The sequence below is a fragment of the Alosa alosa genome, chromosome 5, assembly GCF_017589495.1.
Source record: "Alosa alosa isolate M-15738 ecotype Scorff River chromosome 5, AALO_Geno_1.1, whole genome shotgun sequence".
Lineage (NCBI taxonomy): Eukaryota > Metazoa > Chordata > Actinopteri > Clupeiformes > Clupeidae > Alosa > Alosa alosa.
This window is the reverse complement of record NC_063193.1, coordinates 20399630-20423961: the sequence shown is the minus strand read 5'-3', so window position 1 is coordinate 20423961 and position 24332 is coordinate 20399630. Positions and strand designations below refer to the sequence as shown.

The following is a 24332-nucleotide window of genomic DNA, read 5'->3' as shown; positions in this document are numbered from 1 at the left end:
GTACGTCGGTACATCTGAAGGAGTGTAATGTTGGGTGCATATAGTATTCTCTACACATGGTGGGATAAAGTAACTGCCTAACATTTTTAAGCCTAACATTTTTGATGTATGCAGGGGTCCTCCCACACTGTTGGAGGTCCCATGAGCAGGCGAGGACACTCTACAAGCTAAGTTTGATTAATTTTGCCGTCATTTGACTTATTGGTTGAAGTGTATTCAGGGTTTTATACTTTTTAGTAGCCCTTTTAACACGTGAAAGCTTGTGTGTCCTCCTACAGCAGATATATACATACAGTCTGTCAGCTACATCTCAGTGATATTTGAAGAGTTGATTTGTTGGAGGTCTGTACCCAAGAGCAGCACATAGATTTAAAATGAAAAGAGAGGGAGGATTACAAGAGTAATGTTTAATAGGTGGCTATAATTCCTCCCACACTGGTAATTATTCTCTCTCTCTCTCTCTCTCTCTCTCTGTCTGTCTGTCTTTGTCTCTGTTGTATATGATTTACATACCTCATGTGCCCTCTAGGCAAGAAGACTCTAAATCAGAAAGGTGTGCTGGCGGAATTCACTTTTTTCAAACCGGTTGTGGCGGTCCGTTAGCAAACCTACACACTGACGGTCACTGTGGAGCACACCTACCTTGGCTGCCACATAAACTCTGTCATTGACTGGTCCACACCCTGCCCTTGCTGCATAAAGCTTGTTTTGTGAGTTGTTGAGGGCGGGCGTAGACACGGCTGCAAGTACTGGACGTGCGTGCCCAGACTGGGAAAGGGGTAGCCTACATTCGATGCCTGGACGGAGAGGATGGAAACAGTTACTGCGCCTTCTGCTATCGACTAATAAAAAAAACCCATCAAGAACTGAACGTAAGTGGGATTAATCTGTAGGCTATTGGATTTTAATTCTTGTGTGCTCCTCGCATCAGTGGAATACAGGTCGACAGGAGGAAAGGTCATACGAATCTAGCTAAAGTAGGCTTGACTAAACTTTCTGAAGTGTATGACTGAAACTGACCTGGCGGATGCGATTTTCATTAGGATTTTTCTTTTTCATGTCTTGTTACTTGAATCTTTCATAATCTATAACGACATTGTAATTGTATAAAATATCACTTAAAAGTCACTGTCTGCATGAATGTAGCCTACATGACAACTTTTGCAGAGTTTCACAAACTTCTATTGACCACTGACAGATGTCAGTGTATTGATCCAATCTGTCTGGAGTATTAATTTTGTCCACCGTTATGATGATGACAGTCTACATGAGGAAGGTGGGTGCTTAATAATTGGTCCTTGGCATGTTGAAGAATCTGAATGTCACCTCCCAGTTTTGCCATGGAAATCATTATGTAACCTAATCCCTTGTAGATCTGCCAAAGAGGGACAAACTGCCAATTCTGCCAAAGAGGGACAAACTTTTTTAAATTTTTTTAAATAAATTTGCCACATGCATAAGAACAAAAGCTTTTTTTCCTTTCCTTGTTTAATTACCGGTAGTGTAGATTTGTGAAGTTTCAGCAGCAGCATCCAAAATTGTAATGATATCACCTTTGTTGTCGCTGTTCTCATTAGGACACAATACTGATATTGCAAAAATATGTAGTTTTGAAGCACAAACCTACATTAGCATTTACACTGAAGTAGGCTACTGCATACAGATTCAGAAAGCTCTCACACACACTGAAGAATTCTTGGTTGAATCAAGAATTGTGAAATGTATTCTTTCAGCTGTAGTTGTGGTGTAGCCTAGTTGTCACTGCAGTGTAAATGAAGGGTTCAGATGCAAAAGCCTCTAAATGCCACCTATGTCAAAAATGAGATAAAGATGGTGAGGGGATGCTCTCCACACATAGTATACGCTAATCAAATAATTTAACATCTAAACCCACTAAATACCACTCTCTTCCTGGTCTGAAATTTAGCCTGAATTTAAATGCTCATTTAAAAGAAAAGTGGTCAGATGGATTTAGAGGGTCTTGCATCTGAACTCTTCAAATGTTTCTGGTAAACCATCATTTTCCCACAGCTGCTTGCATCATCTCTCCCTTAACCAAATCTCCCTCCACTCTTGGGCCTGCATTGTGTCACATCTACTCAGCTCATGGGAGGAAAACACTTTGTCTGTCCTGGGAGACAGGCTTAACGTGTGGCCTTCCCAGCATACATGTGACTGAGATAACTGTTACTTATCGCTGCAATCCGTTGGCTTTTGTTGCCCCTCATCCCCACACTGGTCAGGGTGGTCACTCACACCGTCATGTCCACCCCCTCTAAAAATTTCCTGTTATGACTCACCATCACATCTGTTGAAGAGTCTACATTAAACAAAGAAAACTGCTTTCCTTGTCTTTCATGGTGTTCATTTCTCCATTGTGTAGTTTAGAGAGCAGATTACGTGATGCAGTATATTTTTCTTGGCTGGGTGGTTGGTGTCTTGTTTGCACTGTCTTAGGGTCAGGACCAGTGTCTCTAGAGATTACTTGTACATGATTGGATCCACAGACCCTCAACACAAACACTGAAATGGCCCCAAAGACCTGTCAGCTAAAGATAATGAAACTAGATTACTTCAACTCAGGGGGGGAAGTCTGCCAAATTAATAAAAGTAATGTCAAGTAAAGAGCGGAAAAGTTGTTTCCGTTATTTGACCATCTATCACTTACAGTACTACTGTTGCTATTCTGTAAGTTAAAGTCATGTGTTTATAATCAGAAAATATGAATTAGCTTTTGCACAAGGACAGGTCATGTGTATATACATTGTTTACACTAGAAATTTAGAAAAGGTAAACCTGACTAGCCCCTCAGACAGGCAGTGTCACATTCCTTTCTAAAGATCTGTTCGTTGATGAGCTGTTTCGTGTTACACAAACTTGGGGTTTTCGTGGAAGTGGCAAGTTTGTTCATGTCTTCATGAGGCCTATTGATGCCTCGGCAATATGCTATGCTTGACACATACCTTGTCCTAAAATGTGTGTGTGTGTGTTTCAGTTAACAGCCCATTCTATTGTGTTTGGCCAGTCAGTCATTGCTTGTTCCTGTCTTTTATAACCTACTCTCAGATAGGTCTCATCCACATCTTCCTGCCCACCCAAAATGTCCTGTTCCGCTTACTGTTTTGAATAGCAGATGTACACCTCTATAGCACATTTGCATGCGCAAGATAGATAATTCAGCTCAATGTGATCAAAATCTTTTCACCTGTTTAAAGAAGAAAAGATTCTCTCTCTAAAATCTCCTAGCTAAAATGTTGTTGCTCACCCATTTTCTGAAAAAAAGGAAACAAATCCACAAACACTGCTCTTAATCAGCATTGTCTTTGATCCTGGACAGGCCCGCTGCATGTCCCTGTGCCACACCCTACTCCTCCTCACGCACTTCCTGCTCAGACGTCATACACTGCAGCCTGGAGAGAGGGATGAATGAGGTAAGTGAAGGGAAGGGAAGGAACTAGGAGAGGAGTGCGTGAGTCTCCCAGACCTGGAACGTGTGCAAACACATTACACAATATGCAGGTTCAGAGGGTGTCTGTCTGTGTTGGCATGTTTTAAGGAGTTCATGTCTTCCTGTATTCAATTTCCTTACGACCTCTGAGTCACTGTGTCTCTCTTTTGTGAATCACAGTAATCAAGTGCCAAAAAGCTGATTCAAACAGTTATAGAGGGAACTTAAGTATCAGTAAATAATCCTCAGATCTTGTCTGACAGTGTTAAGTTGAGAGCTGCCTGAAAATCTGTGCCTCTTTGTAAAGTGGCCCTCTGTCAAGTTCACATGTAAAAAAGGGGCCAATAAAATCCAAGCTCTTTGACGGAAAATCCCAATAACTTTGTCCAGCTCTCTAACGTCTTTTTTCTTCTTTCATTCACTAACTTACTCACTTTCACTGCCCACACAGACATAAAGTCACTGGCTTGAGCAATGCGGCGGTTAGTATTCACAGATGACTGGTTCAGGCTGCCAAGAGCTAGCAAATGGCTGACTGGCAGCCTTTCTGTGCCATCCATACCCACAGGCATGAATTTGCCCGCGTTTAATCCCAGATGGTGTAGGAATCCACCAGGTCTATCCAGGTCATCTATACCTGTTCTTAAAGCAACACAGTGATGAAACACAACACACTGATGAAAAGGGGAATACAACGGGATACTTTAGGATGGTTTTGATATAAATCATTAAAGAGTATGACAATTAAATAGATACGGCTTTAGTCTAGACTAGACTCTGGAAAGAGCACCATCACTTATTTTGCCATAATATCCCCCTCTAAACTCTAACTCTACTTTAACACTAACCAATGGTTCTTACAAGCTGTGTTTGCAGTGAAGTGCTTTGTAGGTCAGCTACTACCTCCAATCCTCAGAAGTATGTTGCCGTTGTGAAAGAGAGGATAGTAGATAGATAGATAGATACTTTATTGATCCCCAGGGGAAATTCAAGTATAATACTATAATAGTATAATACTTGTGGCCATTGAGGCAGCTTAAGCTGGCTAACATGGGTCCACTCCTCTCTGCTCTGGCCCCCTTTAGGGTCGATCAGTCGCAGCCACCCTTCTAAGGCGCTACCACGTCGCCATGACAGAGGGGGAGAGCCCTCCCCCCTCCAATGCTGCCCCGACCAGTCAGGCATCGTCGGGAGATAGCCCAGACACCCAGCGGGACGTGAATGCCCACTTCCCCCTGTCGGCTCTGGACGATCTGTTTGAGAGCGAGGAGAGGAGCTTGCCGCCCTCCCAGGATTCACCGTCCACCAGGCCTGTGGCCGGCCAGCAGACAGCAGGGGACGGCAAGCAGAACCTGCGATACAAGTTCCAGGGCGCCTTCAAGAAGGGCATCTCCAACCCCATGGACCTCCTGGAGTCCACCATCTACGAGTCCTCCGTGCCGCCGGGGTCCAAGAAGGCGCCCATGGACTCGCTCTTCGACTACGGGACGTGCCGGGAGACAAACAACCAGAAACGCAGAAGGAAAAAACTTCCACGGGGGTAAGAGGAGAGGTGTTCTCAGCGAGGGGTTCTCTCCAGAGACATACAGTGTAATCAGTAAAGAAAACTTCTAGATGTTTCTTTAGATGTTCTAGATCTCCTAAACCTCACAGCTTCCTCTCTTGCTTTTGTTTGTTTTCTCTCTTTCACTTCTTCTTAGTTCATCATAATCTCTGTTGATGATATGGCTTGTGTAGGGATAGTGAATCTTCACTAGTGGTAACTTCATTGCCTACCCCATAGCATGTACCATAGGCTGTAGTGTAGAAAGCTGTTCAGTAGGAGCCTGAGATGAAATACAGAGGCCCCGTTGTTGTGCTCCCTGGTCTGCCGATGAGGTAATATTTAGATTATGGGCTGTTCCTGGCTACTCCGTGTCTGCGGCACACAGTGGGGTGTATTATGGGCCATTAGGGAGAGTCTTCCATTAGGTGTGAACCATGCCTTTTTTTGGCTGGCACCTCACCTGTACGTCTGTCCAGCTATTTCTGAAAATGAGCCCACTTTCCTGCCAGAGCCAATAAGAAATGGTGAGATATTGATTCTGAGGAAATTAAGCCAGTTGAATTATGGCTTGTTATCAAATTAAGTAAGCTTGTGATTTGCTTCAAGCAGCTGTACATTCTCCACAGCTCTGAGATGTCCCCTGGTAAATGTCAACTCTGTTTAGTTATATTAAACACACCTCCTTTAAGTCCACAGAATCACACATAAAGTTTGTCATATTTTCAGGGAAAAAATCATGATCATGAAACATGGTATGCACTCTGTCACAGATGAATGTATGTATGAATTTTGTCACAGTACTCAGTATATTTGTTTTTACAGGAAGGCTGAGGAAATATGCGATGATGACCCCACAACTGATCCCCCGAAGGTGGTTAAGATCTTCAACCGGTCACTTCTGTTCGATGCGGTGTCGCGGGCCGAACCTGAGGCTCTCGACGGCCTCCTTGAGTATCTGCAGAGCCGTGACAAGAGGCTAACCGACGAAGAGTTCAGAGGTAAGGCCTGTGTGGAAAGGAAATGGCAAATATCCCCCCTGGTTTACACATGCAGGCCAGGCAGGATTCACAAGTCACTGTGGGTAGCAAAGGTCAGCGCGCGAATGGGGGTGTTTGTTTGGATAATGAGGATTCTGTGTACGGATGTGTTTGAAAGAGGTTTGGTCTCCAGTGGTTAGGTGTGGAGGAAAAAAAGGGACAGAGGAAGAGTGCAAGAGAAATAAAAAATAGAGAGTGAGATGATCTCACTCCAAAGAGAAAGTATCTATACAAATAGATCTCATATGCTGAAGTGGTGAGTCTGTCACCAATGTAAAAGCGCAGCAAAGTTGAGTGCCAAAAGCACAGCGCTGTGTCTGATGGGAACGAAGCCTCTCCACCCTGTGTTGATTCAGCAGCTCACTTGATAAATCACACTGTAACACATTGTGTCTGGGGTTATGCAATTACTTCATACTTTATCACTTTTTGGCAGGAAGTCGTTACCAAAATAGCTGGAACCTCCCTCAAGCTTTCACTGCTAGATTAATTATATCGCATGGTCTTAATCGTGAACGGATGCTCCTGAAAACAAGCAAAGTCTCAGTTTTTCCACATTCTCTGAAAGAGATAAAATTTTCGTGTGCAGTTTAAACTGTATAGCGACAGATATAGATGATTCAGTAGACAAAGTGTCATCTTGCCACAGGATGTCGTTAATTTTGTACAAGTTAATACATATTTCAGTATTAGCTGTTTAAAATAGCATGTTATTCTCTCACACCTCCAACAGAAAAACTACTAGCCAAAATACGCCCTGTGGTTTTATTAACAAATTTTAACAAAGGGTTTATTTTACAACCTCAACTGTAACCTTACATAGTTGAGTCCTGGCCAGCCAAATGTTGTTTTTGGCCCCCAGAAGTAATGAAGAGGAAGCTGGAGTTATGTCAGAGCTTTGTCCTAGCAAAGGCGGGCCTGTTTCCTCTCATCCATGACTGGGCAACCCGGAGCATCTAGCACAGCCCAGCCAGAAATCACAGCAAACTGTCCCAAATGGAAAGAGGAGGTTGAAAGGCATTTTGAAGATCCTCTCTCAGCCTGAATGTAAATAGAGAGAAGTGACAGAAACAAAGACAGAGAGAGAGAGCGAGAGAGAGAGAAAGAGAGAGAGAGAAGAGCACACCCACAGATTGTGTTTGCTCTCTCAGGCTGTGTGTGACTATATTTATCCCTCTTCTCCAGCCCCCCAAACAGTGACTTTGACCTTTTGTTAAAATGGGTGGTCTTCTAAATCTTACATCTCCCATACAGCTGAAAACCCACTGCCTTAAATGAATATTGAATATACCATACCCTGCCTTTGCTTTGTCGATCTCTTACTCACAAAATGTCGGATGTCTGTTTAAATGAGAAGCTCAACCTCTCTTGTTTCCTTTTTGTTCCAGAACCTTCTACGGGAAAGACATGCCTTCCCAAAGCCTTGTTGAATCTATACAGTGGCCAAAATGACACCATTCCTCTGCTGGTGGATATAGCGGAGCAGACAGGGAATCTGCGCGAGTTCATTAACACGCCGTTCAGAGATGTTTACTACCGAGGTGAGGCCTCTCGGCTCCTATAGGGCCCCACTGGTCGTGACAACACAGCACACATGACACGGGGACACAGTAGCCTGGGGCGCAGTAGCTGTTTCACAACATTTGGCCTACACAATAGAGACGACCAATTAAAGTAGTCAATGGAACGAGACGTGTTCCAATGGTTGGTCTTGTGCCCTTGTTCTGAAGAGCAATGTCATTTCCACCCTGGGACAGTGTTGTATGTTTGTGTATGTATACATCTTCCACACAGACATGTGTTTACAATGGGACATTCACAGTATATACAGTATGAGTGGGCTACCATACAGCTATGTCTGTAGTAAGGTTTGGTTTGGGTATTGTCTAAGGGTAGTATTGGAAAGATCCTCACACACACACAGTTTGACGATGTGTGGACATGTTGGTGTACAAAACTCCTGAGGATGTCCAGCTGGCATGACAAACTGTGTAAAAGTCAAAAGTAAACAAGTGCAAGCGCCTTTTGTAAACACGTCTTAGATAAAGATGTTACCAGGAGCAGGCTGTGATGGGAGCTGTACTTATTAGGCCACACACAGCATCAGTTCATGTCCATCCACTTAAGTTGAATTAGCTAGTGGTGTTAGAGTTTAATCTTCTTTATATGGATCCACGTTACCTGTGTATTTAAACTGAGGTAAGCCTTTTCTGTTTTCTTATTTTGATGACTTGAGTCCTGAAAAGGGTGGTGGGAAACCAATTGTCCTTTTTTAGGGAATAAAAAAAGTGTCCAGTCGATGATTTACTTTTGTGGAGGCATCTTTGTGTGTTATTGCTGTGTTCTGAAATCAGCTTTGCTGTCGTCCCAGGCCAGACAGCGTTGCATATAGCCATCGAGAGGCGCTGTAAGAAGTACGTGGAGCTGCTGGTGGAGAAGGGTGCCGATCTGCATGCTCAGGCCCGGGGCCGCTTCTTCCAACCCAAAAACGAGGGGGGATACTTCTACTTTGGTGAGTCTCCGCCTTGCTTCAGCCACATCTAATGCAAGCCTTTATAGGTTTACAGTCATTCATGCTGTGGATTGGATACCCCTTTTTTATGATGGCAACTGCTACTGTGCTATTATTATGTCATGATTATGTTATTGCGGTTGCTGTGTCATGGCAACACTGTTTGATGGTAATTAACTCTAAACCAGTGGTGAAAAAATCTCTCAGCTATGTTTGCTGTTGAAGTTATGGTTTTATTGAGTTCATTCTTGACTCCTGGTAATGTTTGACATTCAGGCTAAACCAGAGCTTCAGCTTTATGTATTTTTATCCCTTCATTTTCATCTAATTATATGCTGTAAGGTAATCGCTGATCTTCTGTAAACTATCGATATTGCCGTGAATCATCTCAGATGTTCTTCACTATGCCTCCAGTGCTAATGGTCTCAGTAGGAGTAGGATTGCTGGTTGTGTTGAACTGCAGTGGAAAGTAAAGTGAAATGTTCCTCATTGAAAGGTGCCCCTGTTGCCATGGTAAAGTCAGGTGACTCTCCCTTCATCCCTGAGCCAGCCCTTGTTGGCAGTGAATGTGAATGACCACAGACAGTTGAAGTATTCATGAAAGGGTGCAGCCCAGCACAGTTAATGCAGGAGGTGTCTGTGGCTGCAGGGCAGGGCAGGATAAGGAAAATAACATCAAAAATAAGGACATGAAGTCACAAATAAAACAGGTTGAGGTGGACGCTGTGAGGAGAAAGGACGCCTCTGTCTCTATAGTGGGCTTGCTAAATAGACGACCAACAGCTTCTGATTCCATCTTAGTGAACCTCACGTTTGTTGACCTGCCTGAGGTCTTCAGCCTGGCAGACGTTTGAGGAGAACTTCCTGGTGAAATGCCTTGACCCCTCACTGCCCTCTACTGGCAGTAAGAAGGAATTAGACAAAGAATAACTTAGCCGACTGCATGACTATTTGTGAATGGTGTACATTGGATGGATTGTTTATGTATCCTGTCTATGTACTGAATTTCATCTTATTCACTCAACTATTCAGGCCCTTGCATCAGAATAAAGGTGAATACTGTAGTAACCATTGCAAGTGGTGGTGCAGAGCAAGGGAGGATGGAGGAGACGGAGAATGGCTTTAAAAATGATCTAGTTTCATCTGTGCTGGCAAACTCCCACAGTCAGGCTAATGCAGCACCCTCCTCACTCCCCTCCTCACTATGTATGGTAACCCAGACGGCCTCTGACTCTCAAGCAGGCCTGACACTGACACCCGAGCCTCCCTCAGATTGTAGAGTAAATTTGCTTTAGCTACAGGGCAATGACACTGAGGACTGGGCCTGAGCCTGGCCTGCCTCGGACCACAGATGTTAGCGTTAGCACCACGGGTGTCAGTGTCGGCTGTGAGACTCAATGGCAAATCGGCGTCTGTGCCTTAAGTTTATTGTTTTGCCTGGTGCGTGAACTCCAAAAGTAGAGTATTACAGTAGAAAAAAACAAGGTTTTAACAGTGAGTCTAAGGACAAAAACTAGAAAACAAACGTTTCGGGCTCAGCCCATTATCAATGTCTCCATTATCTCGTAATCATTGATAATGGGCTAAGCCCGAAACGTTTGTTTCCTAGTTTTTGTCCTTAGACTCACTGTTAAAACCTCAGCTCTCAATACAAATTGTATTAGTATCAAGCCCTTAAGTGCGCCTCCGTTTTTTCTACTGTAAGGGCTGTGAGACTGACATCTGGGCCCTATCCGGGCCTGACAGGTTCAGCTCCATGGGTGTCTGCAAGCCTGTAAGACCAGGTGCGCCGCCTCTCACCGTTAAACGGCAAGACTCCTCCTGAGTCCTGACAGTGACGTGAGCGAGCAGCAGAATCTGGCAGCAGCGGAGCTGGTTAATATGCTTTAGCAATCACGCTAATGCCTCAGAGCGCTCATGCAAATCAAGAGAGAGAGAGAGAGAGAGAGAGAGGGGTGCTCAACAGGGGTGCTCACACACGGGCAATCTGTCGCCCTTGGCAACTACTTATTCTCGGCATCAACAGCATCACCTTTTTTTAGGGCACCTCTGTGGAAAATAGAATGTTTCTTAAAGCATGAAGAGGTGGGAGTTTAAGAGATTAAAAATGAATGCCCTGCTGAAACTGTGAGAGCTGATTATAAGCAGGAGGCCCCCCACCCTCTGTGTCAGGCCCCACAGCTGCTAGCTAATGGGATGTTGCTTAAAGGGGCAGTCTGTGATTCTTGTCCAGTGCACTCAAATTCAACAAATTTATACTCACTTGCATGTAGAGATACTGTCCCACCTAATCAACCCATTGCCTTTGGACGGTCTGATTTGCTGCTGAGCCTCTAGGAGCTGGTCGGTGGGCTATTTAGCTGAGTCTGGCAAACGTTGATTTACTGGGGCAACAGGGTCATTATAGAATTATAGAATGTTGAGTGTGTGTGTGTGTGTGTGTGTGAGAGAGAGAGAGAGAGAGAGAGAGAGAGAGAGAGAGAGAGAAAGAGAGGTTGGGTCTGTCATGCATTCCAAACCAGGATAACAGTATGTAGTCTTCCTAGTCTCTGGTTGAGTGAAGGTCAGTTAGATGCCTCATCTACCTTCATCATTTACACATTACCAATTCTCACTGTGCTCCCAGCATATTGATATAGGAGAAGTTGCGTTATCACATGAAAGACACTAACCACTTTTTACCGTTCACATTTGGCAAAGACAACTGACAAAACTGACTATGTTCATTTTGTTTTGTGGCTCAGGATGATTCCAAATGAAACCAAAGTACACCTGAGCTTGCAGCTGAGGATGTTTCTTCCTAACGCTCCTGTTTCTCTCCGTCATCTTCAGGTGAGCTACCCTTGTCTTTAGCCGCCTGCACCAACCAGCCGGACATGGTCCACTACCTGACGGAGAACTCACACAAGAAGGCCGACCTGAGGCGGCAGGACTCCCGGGGGAACACTGTGCTCCACGGCCTGGTGCACATCGCCGACAACACGCGTGACAACACGCGCTTCGTTACCAAGATGTACGACCTGCTGCTCATCAAGAGCGCCAAGCTCTACCCGGACAGCAACCTGGAGATGATCCCCAACAATGACGGCATGTCCCCGCTGATGATGGCAGCCAAGCTGGGCAAGATCGGGGTGAGAGACAGATGGACTTTGTATCCATTGGCACCGAACCTTATTTGCAGTCCTTTGTCAATATTGGCAAATATTAGGGCGAGATTGCTGTTAAATGGTTTAGTAAGTAAAGTAAGTAAGTAAAACATCAGAGTGACACAGCAGCAACCAAGATGAGCCAACTCTACACAAGTAAGCTGGTTTGCTGTTGCTAGAAATGAGAGAGTGGATCTTTAGATGATTGGTTCATTTGTCATGGAGCTCAAGTACCATGCAAAGCCCCATGACTGTGATGTGTTAGTGAGGGCAGGACTGTTATGAAACAGTAAAACGCCTCCTAATCTCCTTCCATCTCCACAAATAAAATAAACATGTGACTGATCATTTCTTCTGAGGGTGAACTAAGCTCTTGTTTTGGGTGGAACTTTGATTTCCTCTCTCTCTGAGTTCAGGTGTTCCAGCACATCATCCGCAGGGAGATCAAAGATGAGGAGGCTCGCCACCTGTCCCGCAAGTTCAAGGACTGGGCCTACGGGCCAGTGTACTCTTCCCTCTACGACCTCTCCTCTCTGGACACGTGCGGCGAGGAGGTCTCTGTGCTTGAGATCCTGGTCTACAACAGCCGCATAGAGGTAGATTTTTGTGTTTTTGTGTGTGTGTGTGTGTGTGTGTGTGTGTGTGTGTGTGTGTGTGTGTGTGTGTGTGTGTGTGTGTGTGTGTGTGTGTGTGTGTGTGTTTATGTTTCTGTGTGTGTTTTTGTGTGTGTATGTGTGTTCTCTTCCAATTATTATTCCTTTTCAAGGTTTACTTAAGGATTTAAGATGAAATCGATCTATAATTGAACAACTCACATGGCCATCTACAAAACTATGGCATAAACTCGTGTTCTGGGCACATGAGAGGATTTGATGCAGACAGAGAAACAGAGAGGGGGGGGGCGTAAAAAAGGATATGTCACTTTCACCTTTTCATGCAGCTTGTCAAGCTCGAAGCCATTTCTCCCTGCTTTTTATTATGTCTTTAGATCTTCATTTTTAGATGTCCTCATGTCTCTTCCACTCCCCCATCCCAGCCTTTATAAAATGCAGCGATGCGCTCACGGCTAGAACGCAGTGGTTCTTGGGGGCTCCAATCACTGGTCACAGAAGGACAGGATTAAACAATGAATGTAAAAGAATATTCCTGCCCCAGGCTATTTTGCCCGCGTTGCCTGTAGAGGCATACACTTGCGGAATAATAGCTAGCGCTCTTACCCTTCTAGTGGATGGCTATATAAGTGGAAAAAAGACTCGCTACCAGATGAACTCGTTTGAGGGTCTCTTAGAAGCTCATGCATAAAGAATAGTATCCCCCTTAGACTGCCCACATACAGAGTTTCTGGTAATGCAACCTCAAGGAAAATGGCTTTTTATCCATACAAATGTCATGAAGAGTCAAAGAAAAAGTCAGGTTTAAATAAGTGCCTGAGGTTACACACCAAGCTTAAAAACATGTATTCAGCTCAAATGGTTGGACTCAACACAGACCCCATGCAATATCTACAGCACATGCCTTGTATTCAGAGCTCCTACACACAGTACCATGCTATTCCATTAGACAAACAGCTTCAGAAATAGCGCGAGAAAGCTCTTTTTATAGTGATTCTCTTTAAAAAAGAGGATCTACCCCACTGAAATGTCTTCAGGATTGCTGTTACTGAGTCTGCCTGTGTGTTGGATGATAAGTCTGCAAGATATAAGATTCAACATTCAAGAGTTGTGCGTTAAGTCAATAATCAGTATGGATATACTACACTTGAGCCTGTCAGTGAAAATCAGCGAAAGGAGTACAAAAGAATAGATATACACACTACACAGTAGGTAGGAGCAGAACATTCCCGTGATTTCTTAAAGTTTGGATTCTCCCAGCAGAACCGTCATGAGATGCTGGCCGTGGAGCCGATCAACGAGCTGCTCCGGGCCAAGTGGCAGAAGTTTGGTGCCGTCACCTTCTACATCAGTGTCATCTCCTACCTGTTCACCATGATTGTCTTCACCCTGGTGGCCTACTACCGGCCCACAGAGGGACGGGTGCGTGTTTGTGTGTGTGCATGTGTGTGTGTGTGTGTGTGTGTGTGTGTGTGTGTGTGTGTGTGTGTGTGCATGTGTGTGTGTGTGTGTGTGTGTGTGTGTGTGTGTGTGTGTGTGTGTGTGTGTGTGTGTGTGTGTGTGTGTGTGTGTGTGTGTGTGTGTGTGTGTGTGTGTGTGTGTGTGTGTGTGTGTAGTACTATGTGGATAAGTAAATGAATGTGCTGTATACGTGTCAGAGTTGAGTGTTGAGTTGAGTTGAATGTTGAGTTGAGTTGAGTGTTGAATTGAGTGTATCTTATGTGTCCCCAGCCTCCTCCATACTCTTATGTCACCAGTGCGGACTACCTGCGACTGGCAGGGGAGCTCATTACAGTTGGCTCTGGAATGTTCTTCTTTCTCAGCAATGTGTGTGGTAAACACTGGCAACACACACACACACACACACACACACACACACACACACCAAAATCTGATGCCAAAATACTGTGTTCTCATCAAAGGATTGAGCTTGGCAATAACACGTTGCAGCTCAAATCTCATTATTCTGCCAGTGCTTGCTAGAAATGTGCTTATTAAGCTCTGGTCTTAGCTTAACTTTCAGGAAATGTTTGCTGTACATCCTGCTGTCCTCCAAAGCCTGTTAAATATGCTAAAAGTCTTCCTCTCCATCCTCTTAGATTAAGGACCTCTTCCTGAAAAAGTGCCCGGGGGTCAACTCATTATTTATTGATGGATCCTTTCAGCTACTCTAGTAAGGCTAACACACATACTTCCTTCTTCTTCTCATCTCTCTCTCTCTCTCTCTCTTGCTTTCTCTTCATCTCTCTCCCTGTCTTTTACTCTCTCTCTCTCTCTGTTCCCCCCCTCCCTCCTCTACCCCTCTCTCTCTCTCTCTCTCTCTCTCTCTCTCTCTCTCTCTCTCTCTCTCTCATTCTTCCATCTCCTGCTGCATCCTTCCGCGTCTTCTCCTCCAGCTAATTTCTCACCCTCTTAATTGAGCTGTCTAATTAATTGTACAACCTCTTCTCTGGCGTGTTTTGGAGTTTACATCTCCTTTAATAAAAGCCCCAACAATCCAGAGTGAGGAGAAAGGGAAAAGGCGGAACACACGGAGCACTGTTTATGCTAATCGCTGTTGCTAAACTGACAAGGCCTGGAGCGCCACAGTCGAGTAGAAAAGGGGTGGGGGGGGGGGACACAACGGAACAATCCGGCACACTTTTGTACGAGCACAGATTGTCTGTTGCTCTGAGGCACACACACACACACACGGCTGTGGTGGAGTTTGGTGTTCCCGAGACCTGATGTGACTCCCGTCTTCTCTTCTCTTCTCTTCTCTTCTCTTCTCTTCTCTTCTCTTCTCTTCTCTTCTCTTCTCTTCTGTCTCCTAAGCTTCATCTACTCTGTGCTGGTGTTGGTTGCTGCTGCGCTCTACCTGTCTGGCATCGAGTCGTACGTGTCGGTGATGGTGTTCGCTCTGGTGCTGGGCTGGACCAACATGCTCTACTTCACCCGTGGCCTCAAGCTCACCGGCACCTACAGCATCATGATCCAGAAGGTACAGTGGGCTAAAGCCACCGGTCAGAGACGTCGTGTGATAACCACTCTGACCTCCTCTAGTAAATGGCCACGATAATGGATAGTAGTCTTCAGCAAGTTGTAGCTGGCTCAGCAATAAATGCCAAGAGCGTGTTTTTCCTCTCCTTATCCATCCTCAATGACTCAGAAATGCTTTCACACCAAACCGAAAAAGCTCAGTGACTGTCAAGCCATTTGCTCATTACCCCCCCTTATTTTCCGCTCTCTCAGATCCTCTTCAAAGACCTGTTCCGATTCCTGCTGGTGTATGTGCTCTTTATGATCGGATACGCCTCAGGTACGTACGGCACACTCGGATCCCGTGGAGAACCCCCACCACTGTGATGACACTGTGCCTCAGTTCACTGCAATTCAGTTTCAGTTTAATAAGCATTTTAATAAGCAAACCTGCGATGGCAGGGGTAAAACCCATTGGAATGAACTGGTAACAGTATCTCTCTCTCTGATAGTGGTTTCTTCCAAAGGTTGATTGCACACTGCCCCAACAAGCTCCAACTAACACCAACAGAGGGGTCAGTGTGTTGTTGGAGTTTGACATTGTCCCAAAGTCATTGTTTTTGATTATTGTCTGGGCAGTGTGGAGCTGGAACTTGGTTTTCTGATCATTCTAAAGACTCCAAAGACTGCAACCAACAACTGCCAACTTTAGATTGTCTGGACAGTGTGCAGGTGCTAACTCCCTCCCTCCCTCCCTCTCTACCCCACCACAGCCCTGGTCTCCCTCCTGACCATGTGTCCCACTGACTGCCCCGGGCCGGAGGGCTGCCCCAAGTACCCCAAATGCCGCGACACGGACACCTTCAGCAACTTCCTGCTGGACCTGTTCAAGCTTACCATCGGCATTGGCGAGCTGGAAATGATTCAGAGCACCGAGTACCCCGTGGTCTTCCTCATCCTGCTGGTCACCTACATCATCCTCACCTTCGTGCTCCTGCTCAACATGTTGATCGCTCTCATGGGCGAGACGGTGGGGCAGGTGTCCAAGGAGAGCAAGAAGATCTGGAAGCTGCAGGTGAGAGACCGAGACTCGGTCGGTCTGGCACGGACTGAGCAGTGATCCATTCATTCAATATCACAGTGCCCTCACTGCCTTATTAGAATTCCTCTATAATATTACAAGCAGCAGCCAAACGCCCCAGGGGCTGAGTTAGAAATTACTGTCACAGTCATTTAATGTCTTTGTATTAATCATTCTTTTCATCGTTCTTCTATACTCTATCTGTGTCATGTTTTAACTGAGACGGTGTTCTCTTCAGTCTTCTGGGATAGTCTAGTTGGTCTTAGTAATGTGTGTGGCTTTTACATGAAACTTACCAGTGGGCCACAACCATCCTGGATATCGAGCGATCCTTCCCTGTGTGCCTGCGCAAGTCTTTTCGGGTAGGGGAGATGGTGACAGTCGGCAAGAACTGGGATGGAACCCCTGACAAGCGCTTGTGTTTCAGGTAGGAGGGTTTCTGTGCGACACACAGGTATAAATATCACCTTTTCCCAGCTGGTTGCTGAACATCCCTTTTTTATCTTGTAAATGGTCTAGGGTGGATGAGGTGAGGTGGTCACACTGGAATCAGAACTTGGGAATCATTAACGAGGACCCTGGCCAGAAGGAGCTCAACCAGGACTATGGGATTCCACAGACTGTTCGAGGCCTTAGAAGAGGTGAGCTTCTAAAACTTCTAAAACAGGAAATAATGAAGGTATAGTCTGTCTTTTTGGCAAAGGTTTGTTGATATTTAAATTCAACTTCAAATCACAAATCAGATCACTAGACCTAATTGAATGGTGTCATGAATGTTGTTTATTTTCTTACAAATGTGAACAGGGTCATACTATCTCCACCACCACCAATCCACACACATATGCACATAGTCATGCATATGTGTGCATGTCACACAACCTCACTTTTGCACCCCTCCCGAACACATACAGACTTTTCTAAGCTACTTAATGTTAAGACAACCACCACTTTGGAAAATAAGAGCAAACACACAGGCAAAGTCATACTCCCCCAAAAAACAGCACTCAGTCACAACCACACTGACCTGATCCCCCAATCTCTCCCCTCCGGTCAGATCGCTGGTCCACTGTGGTGCCAAGGGTTGTGGAGCAGAGTAAGACTCCTCGGTCCCGGGACCTGGTGCTAGAGATGGAGCCGCTCTCCCCTCGGTACCGCCTGGAGAGCTAGACCCATACTCTTGCCTGACTGGGGACCTCTGGACAGCCCTGGACATCTGCCGCTGGCCACTTTAACATACCACTCCTGGCTAGTGTGGTCAGTTACACCTACAAGCAGTTACGGGTTGTCACCTCATCAGTGCTGTGTGTCAAGCTGTTCAGAAAGAGCTGGAATGGAATAATTGAGCCATGTTCATTGTGTTAGGATAGCTATAGATGCACAGATTAGACACAAGACCTTCATATCCCCATCCCATCCACTAGAAGGGCTGTTAGCTTACCTCTGGGCCACCCATTGGCTCATTAAGCTGTTAAATCGCCTCAAATGAGCAGTGGCGGGGAGATCAGTTTTGAATGGACTGTTTGTCGGCTCTTGGGAAGATACAGCTTCGAAACACCGTCGCTTGGGCCGGTCGGCCGCGGGGGCCTGTAGCTGGGGTTGACCCGGAGTCCTGAGGTAAGCTGGCGCTCCCTCTGTATGCAACAATTAGCCTCGTACACTCATACTAGCACCGCTACGCTACACACCAGATTAGGGACCCATGGCAGGCAGTATTTCCATTGTTCCCCTAGACTATTTCCATTGTTCCCCTAGACTGCGTTGTGTTATTGCATTTGGTTACTGTTGCTGGTGGGCTCCCTAATAATTCTTATATTGGTGCGTTGAAACACTAGGCCTGTATTGAGTGGAAATGTAATATGTTTGTGACCTATTTCCTGACACACAATATGTGCTCATTTTTTTTCTGAATGCTGCTTTTGCAAATGTTATATGCCATCATAAATGACAGCAGTCTATGTGAATGACTGAAATGATATGGAACAGAAAAGAATGGACTGCACTGGGCAATATGGGGTTTCTGAAAAGTATGCACCCCCTCACTTATCACTTACCGGCTCTGCTGTCAGTAGTCCTAATTCAAACGCAACAGAACTGAAAAAGCCCTTCAGAAGGGAAAAATCCACAGACACATTCACAATGACTGCCAATAGCACTGCTTTGAAAACTGACTGCCTTTGAAGTTTTTCCTCTGAACATCGTGTGCAGGTATTCTTGGCTACGGAGAGCGCATTCACCTTTTTATAACATTATTTGTAGCACCATCATATGACAGTCATGGTTTTGAAGAAACGGAAAAAAAACAGAAGCCAACTGCCAACAGGTCCCTGTATTGTGTGTTGTGCTATGATGGTGCACAGTGGCTGGGAACCAGATGGGGTTACAGCAGCAGCAGAGGCAGACACGGTGTTTACCACATCCTGCAATGATAGCACACCGTCTCTCAGCCTCAAGACGTTCCGAGGGACGCATGCAGCGCCCAGGAGATAAAGGTGCCAAAACCTGTCAAGTCTTTGCACGACACTTTGCCTTCGACCTACCAACAGAAAGTTAGCTCGAGTCATTTTGAAGCTCAGAGCACCGCTGTGGTTTCAGGTCTATAACAGATAGTCGCTCTTAACTCGTCTGCGATGCGGGTTCCCATAGTGCCCCCAAATGCGTGTGAACTCAGGGATTTCTTTAAGACGTCAAACCTAAAGTGTGCCTTTAATCCAGATGTTGCCATAAGAATGTGCTCAATCTCTATGAGTGAACACCATGACTTATATCTCTCAATCTCACTGCCAAATGGACATTTCTGAAGGCTCCTGGCAATAGTGCATGTTTGATCAAATCCCTCCATATGAAGCCATAAAACATATTTATGAATGTTAATGTAGATTTAGGTAGATTTTGGTAATTAAATATATATGAAATATTACAGTAGCCTACGTTGTTTTGGATATGTCCTCAGTTGAACACCATTGTGTATGGGTTCTCATATCTAAACCTCTTATTTAGCCACTTTATACTCTTAAAACAAATGTGTTGAAAACAACACAACTCTATGTCCAGATAGGGACAACACAGTTTGTTTTAAGATTGTACTTGTTCTTTTTGAACTCTGTGACATGGGGTGACCTCTTACTGGCCCATTGTACCACTGGGTACTCAGTGGTCATTCCTCATTGAGATTTCAGAACAGAAGGTGTACTGCTATTTTAAATATTTACTTTTTTATGTTTGTGCCTCATTTTAAGAGAATATAGTTTGGTCTCACAAATGCAGAGATGGTTTTAAACAAAGCTGTATAAAAGTAATATATTATTTTAATTTTACCCATTAATTTGGGTAATTTCAGTGTTAAAGGGAGACTTGATGCTGATTGTTTCGAATGCTACTGTAGCATACCAGGAGAATGCCTTTCTGTAAAGATCTATTCAAGAGGTTGTATGTGCTAATAGAATCCACTTGGTATCCAAATGCAACAAGGTGTTTTATGCTTTCATCCCTTATTCTGGACTGGATGGACTGGATGCATTTTTATAAGTCTGTTTTGTAATTTTATTTTGTATTTTCTTAATAAATTTCAAACAACAGGTGGAGTTGTTCTGCTGCTTTCTCTCTGTCTCATTGCCTTTCTCTTGTTCACAGAGCAGAGGTCCCAGAGGTTTTTTTACTAGCAAACTGCTTGTAGTGCCCACATAGTCCAACAGATGGCAGTAGACTCACAAGATCGCCCCACCTATCAGAAATACACCAAGACAAAGTAAAGAGCACATTAATTACCATCCAATTATCATATGAAATTAAAAACGCTGAGGATATCAATAATGTGCCCTTCCTGAGTTTGTCTTCATTATGAATGATGTTCTCTCTTTTCCCCCCACACAAGTATTAGCACATTTAGAGCTTGACATTTAATATTTGGCTTCATAATCTTGTTAGAATCTTTAATTTTATGCTTTGTGTCTCCTTTACATATATTAGCCAAAAGTAATGTATTTGTTTTAGGAGGATATATTTAACTCTGTGCTGTTGTCAGCTCAATAATGTCCATCTTGGTAGATATGTCAAGTGTAACACTTTGAGAGTTGACAGTATATTGCCAGGATATTGTCAGCACTCTGAACTCTTCAACTTCATTTGAGATGAAGGTGCATTTGGTCCATTTGACTTGTGTGGCTCACTGGGCCTGTGTGGGCAATGCCCCTAGTCCAAAATGTGTTAGCACACCTGGACAATTTCCTGACCAGATGACACAAGCTAATTCAAACCAAAACAGCTCAACTCCAACCACCCCCACCCATCTGATCACCCCCACCCCTCGCTCCGTCTGAGTGCTCATTTAGCCTCGCACCCCTCCCTCTGTTCCACTCCCTATCTCTCCATCTTTGTCTCTTTCCGATTGGTTGGGTTGAAAAGTCCAGGCCTCGTCATGTGGTGACATAATTGCTTCAGGACCCCCAGCCGTGAAGCATTTAGCTGCTGGCCAAGACCTCACCTCTCTTTCCATCCCTCCCTCTCTTCCTCCCTTCACCCCTCCCTCTCTCCCTCAATCCCTGCATCTCTCCCGGAGGGGCCTTCTCTGTTGAAGGACGTGTGGAATCTTCAGCCACCTCGCCCTGAAGGCTAATCCTCTTTGCCCCAACTTTAACTGGGCCATTAATCCCAGAGGTTTATCTAAGCAGTGAGCACCTAGTGCTGCTGACAAGCCTGCCTGCTGCCCTCTTCTCATCTTCTCTCTCTCTCTCTCTCTCTCTTTCTCTATGTGCCCCTCCATGTCTCTCTCTGCGTCCCTCCTCCATCTCTCTCTCTCTCCTCTCTCTCTCTCACTCTTCCTCTCTATCTGAGCGGAGACTTAAGTAGGACGAGGCTGGGGCCAGTGAGTGTCACCGTCAGCAACTCTGCAACCACAACACCTCCACAGGAAACGTAAGCTGCTCAGCTCACTCAACACACACACAAACACACTCTCTCTCACACACACATAGACGTGCGCTCACAGACACGCACTCCTCGCCTGAGCACTTGTCAATCCAGCTCTGAGACCTGAGATAAAGAGAGGGAGATGTATATTGAGAGAGAGAGAGAGACGGAAAGAGTGAGGGGGAGAGAAAGAGAGAGATGGAGAGCGATTGCAGGTTGCGGGCAGGCCACCCGCTAAAGCTCTGGCGGGGGACATGTCGTCTGTTACCACAGTTTAACAGCCCGACTCTAACGGCCCGCTGTTTGGAATGTGTGTTTGTGCTGTTCTGGGTCGGAAAAAGACAAACAAAAAAAGAAAACACAAAGAAAGACAGAAAGAGAAAAAAAAGTTGTGTTCTGAATGCCTGCCATGCCTCTGCACAGATGGCCTCTTTGCCTGACCGCTAGCGCCATATGAAGCCAACAGTCGAGTGCCCTTTTGTCCTCCTCAAGCTCACTAAATCACTGTTTATGCACACACCAAGGGCCTAGGCTCGCCGTTGCCAAGGTGACAAGAGACCCAGGGACTGTTATAATATCCACATTGTGTGTTGAGATATATTTGAAACCAAACAGTGGCTGGGAATAGATTATAATGATATAAAATAAGGTGAAATGTCAGCCTATGTGTGTGTGTGTGTGTGCGTGCGTGCGTACAAGTGTGTGTGTGCACATGCGCATGTGTGCATGTGTGTGTGCCCTTAGAGACCGCAAGTTGTTTTTTTTTTACTTTTTTTTTAATACATCTACATTTTTGTAAAAAATAGCCTCCTCTTTTCCCATTATCTCTCCACTTTCTCTCCACTCTCCAATGTGGCAAAAACCTGAAGTGGACATCGGCAATTTTCCTGCCCAAATAGCCTTGTATTTTTGGTAGACTAAATTAAAGCTGGTTAACTGAGGAAGGACATTAACCTCAGAGAGCGGGGAGAAGCTGTTTTAGAATTAGCTCCTTGAGTCGGACTGGATGAGAGTTTGTGAATGATTTTGTGGTGAAAATAAGTCTGTGGGTTGGAGTGCATGGCCTAGAATTTCAGACCTCAGCACAGAGCAATGTTTCATACGTTTGGTTTCAATAAGTTTCTCTGTTTTAGAAACTGAACTGAACATTCTCTCATGTTTACAATGAAGTGTACAAAGTTCCATTTTTTGAGAGCAAAAAAGATTGAAAGTATTAAGATTGAAATTTTTCTCAGACAAAATTTAATATTTTCACACTGAAATGCAAATGTCCTGATTTCATATTACCCTATTTTTAAAAGCCGACTGGATCTGTTGGAACGTACATATATCATGAAAATGGCCATGGAGATGTCATGCTCTTAACAATGTGGTGTTTGAAACCTGGAGGCTAAGCTGGAGTTTAGATAACCAAAGGTTAGTTCCCTCGCTCTCGGTCAGACTTGTTTGTCTTCCACCCTTGTTAGTTCAGACATACCCTTTGACCGGAGCAATGTGCGTTCCTTTTCAAAGCAGACTCTTGAATCATTTTCAGAGGCCCCAGTGAAATATTCTTCTGAGGTGTGACATTTGCGAGTGAGTCATGCCAGCACCAGGGTGAGTGCATACGGATGACACCCATAGGGCAAAGGGACACAGGCACACACGTGCACACACACACACGCACACTCAAACAAACACACATACACACACACTCAAACAAACACACACACACACACACACACAAGCATATACACACGGTTGCAAATATGCCCATGCACCCAGTCACTCATAAAATAGTGTGCACACATCAGACACATATCAGTGAATGACAATGAGAAATATTGAGAAATGCATCCTGGGAAGCTATTCATTAGTGACTCTGGCTATGCCCTGGCTGCTGAGCTGATGCTCTATGCTGTGATGGATCATGGCTGCAGCTCAGTGTCGCACCAAACTCTCACAGGTGAGTGAGCCGCTGCTAATGGCAAATGCCTTTCCCACACCATGGGATCACGCCTCCTGAGAATGTTTCTTTCTTTTCCTTGATTACTTTTTCACTATTTCCCTCACTCGTTTTCTTTCTGTCTCTCCTTCTGCCTGTCTTTTTCTTTCTTTTTCACACACAGACACACACACACACACACACACACACACACACACACATCCATGTAGACACACACTCACACAGCCCTGAATTCAGTATGAGGTGGAAGATATGTGCCTCAGAAAATGAGGATTTCATATATGTAAAGGGCGACCTTGCAGCCTTGCAGCTTGACTCGATTTTGCATATGTCTAGAGCACACATAGACACACTCTCTCTCTCACACACACACACACACACACACACACACACACACACACACGCGATCTCACACAGTCACGCACCTCACCTGCCTCATACCCCTGGCAGTCACCCTCGCAGTCAATTCTGGCTAAGAGAAGGGTCATGCACTGCATTAGGAATTAAACAAATGAGTTCTAATAGGACAATCAGGGCACAGCTATTTAGCAGCTCCCAGCCAGATAGGTGTCTCCTTTCCTCTCCTCTCCTCTCCTCTCCTCCCCACTCCTCTCCTCTCCTCTCCACTCCTCCCCCCCTCCCTCCTCCCCCTCCTCTCCTCTCCTCTTCCACCTCCCTCTCCTCCCCTCTCCTCTCCTCTCCTCTCCCCCACTCCTCCCCACTCCTCCCCTCCCTCCTCTCCTCTCTCCTCCCTCTCCTCCTCTCCTCTCCTCTCCTCCCCCTCTCCTCCTCCCCTCTCCTCCCTCTCCTCCTCCCTCCCCCCTCCTCCCCTCCTCCTCCTCCCCCCTCCTCCCCCCTCCCCTCCTCTCCCTCCCCCCCCCTCTCCTCCCTCTCCTCTCCCCCTCCCCTCCCTCTCCTCTCCTCCTCCCCTCTCCCCCCTCTCCTCCTCCCTCCCCCCTCCCTCCTCTCCTCTCCTCTCCTCCTCCTCTCCTCCCCCTCCCTCCCCTCTCCTCTCCTCTCCTCTCCTCTCCTCCTCCTCCTCCTCCCTCCCCTCCTCTCCCTCTCCTCCCTCCCCTCCCCCCCTCCCCCCCTCTCCTCCCCTCCCCCCCCTCCTCCCTCCTCCTCTCCCTCCTCCTCCTCTCC

General features: G+C 45.5%; 1 protein-coding gene across 2 annotated transcripts; it reads left to right on the top strand.

Annotated features, from left to right (window-relative positions):
* The first annotated feature begins 610 nt into the window (after positions 1 to 610).
* On the top strand, positions 611 to 19916 carry trpv4 (transient receptor potential cation channel, subfamily V, member 4). 2 transcript variants are annotated; one of them, XM_048243119.1, is made up of 17 exons: positions 611 to 872; positions 3338 to 3431; positions 4534 to 4988; positions 5817 to 5992; positions 7420 to 7572; positions 8403 to 8543; positions 11376 to 11674; positions 12106 to 12285; positions 13561 to 13722; positions 14032 to 14127; positions 14400 to 14473; positions 15115 to 15280; positions 15532 to 15598; positions 16032 to 16333; positions 16639 to 16766; positions 16859 to 16980; positions 17394 to 19916. In XM_048243119.1, the coding sequence occupies exons 2-17, from the start codon at positions 3423 to 3425 to the stop codon at positions 17504 to 17506; spliced, it is 2643 nt and encodes an 880-aa protein (XP_048099076.1). In that variant the 5' UTR covers positions 611 to 872; positions 3338 to 3422; the 3' UTR covers positions 17507 to 19916. The 2 variants fall into 2 exon arrangements, with proteins under 2 accessions (XP_048099076.1, XP_048099077.1); XM_048243120.1 differs by having other exon boundaries at positions 612 to 872; positions 13564 to 13722.
* The last annotated feature ends 4416 nt before the right edge of the window (positions 19917 to 24332 follow it).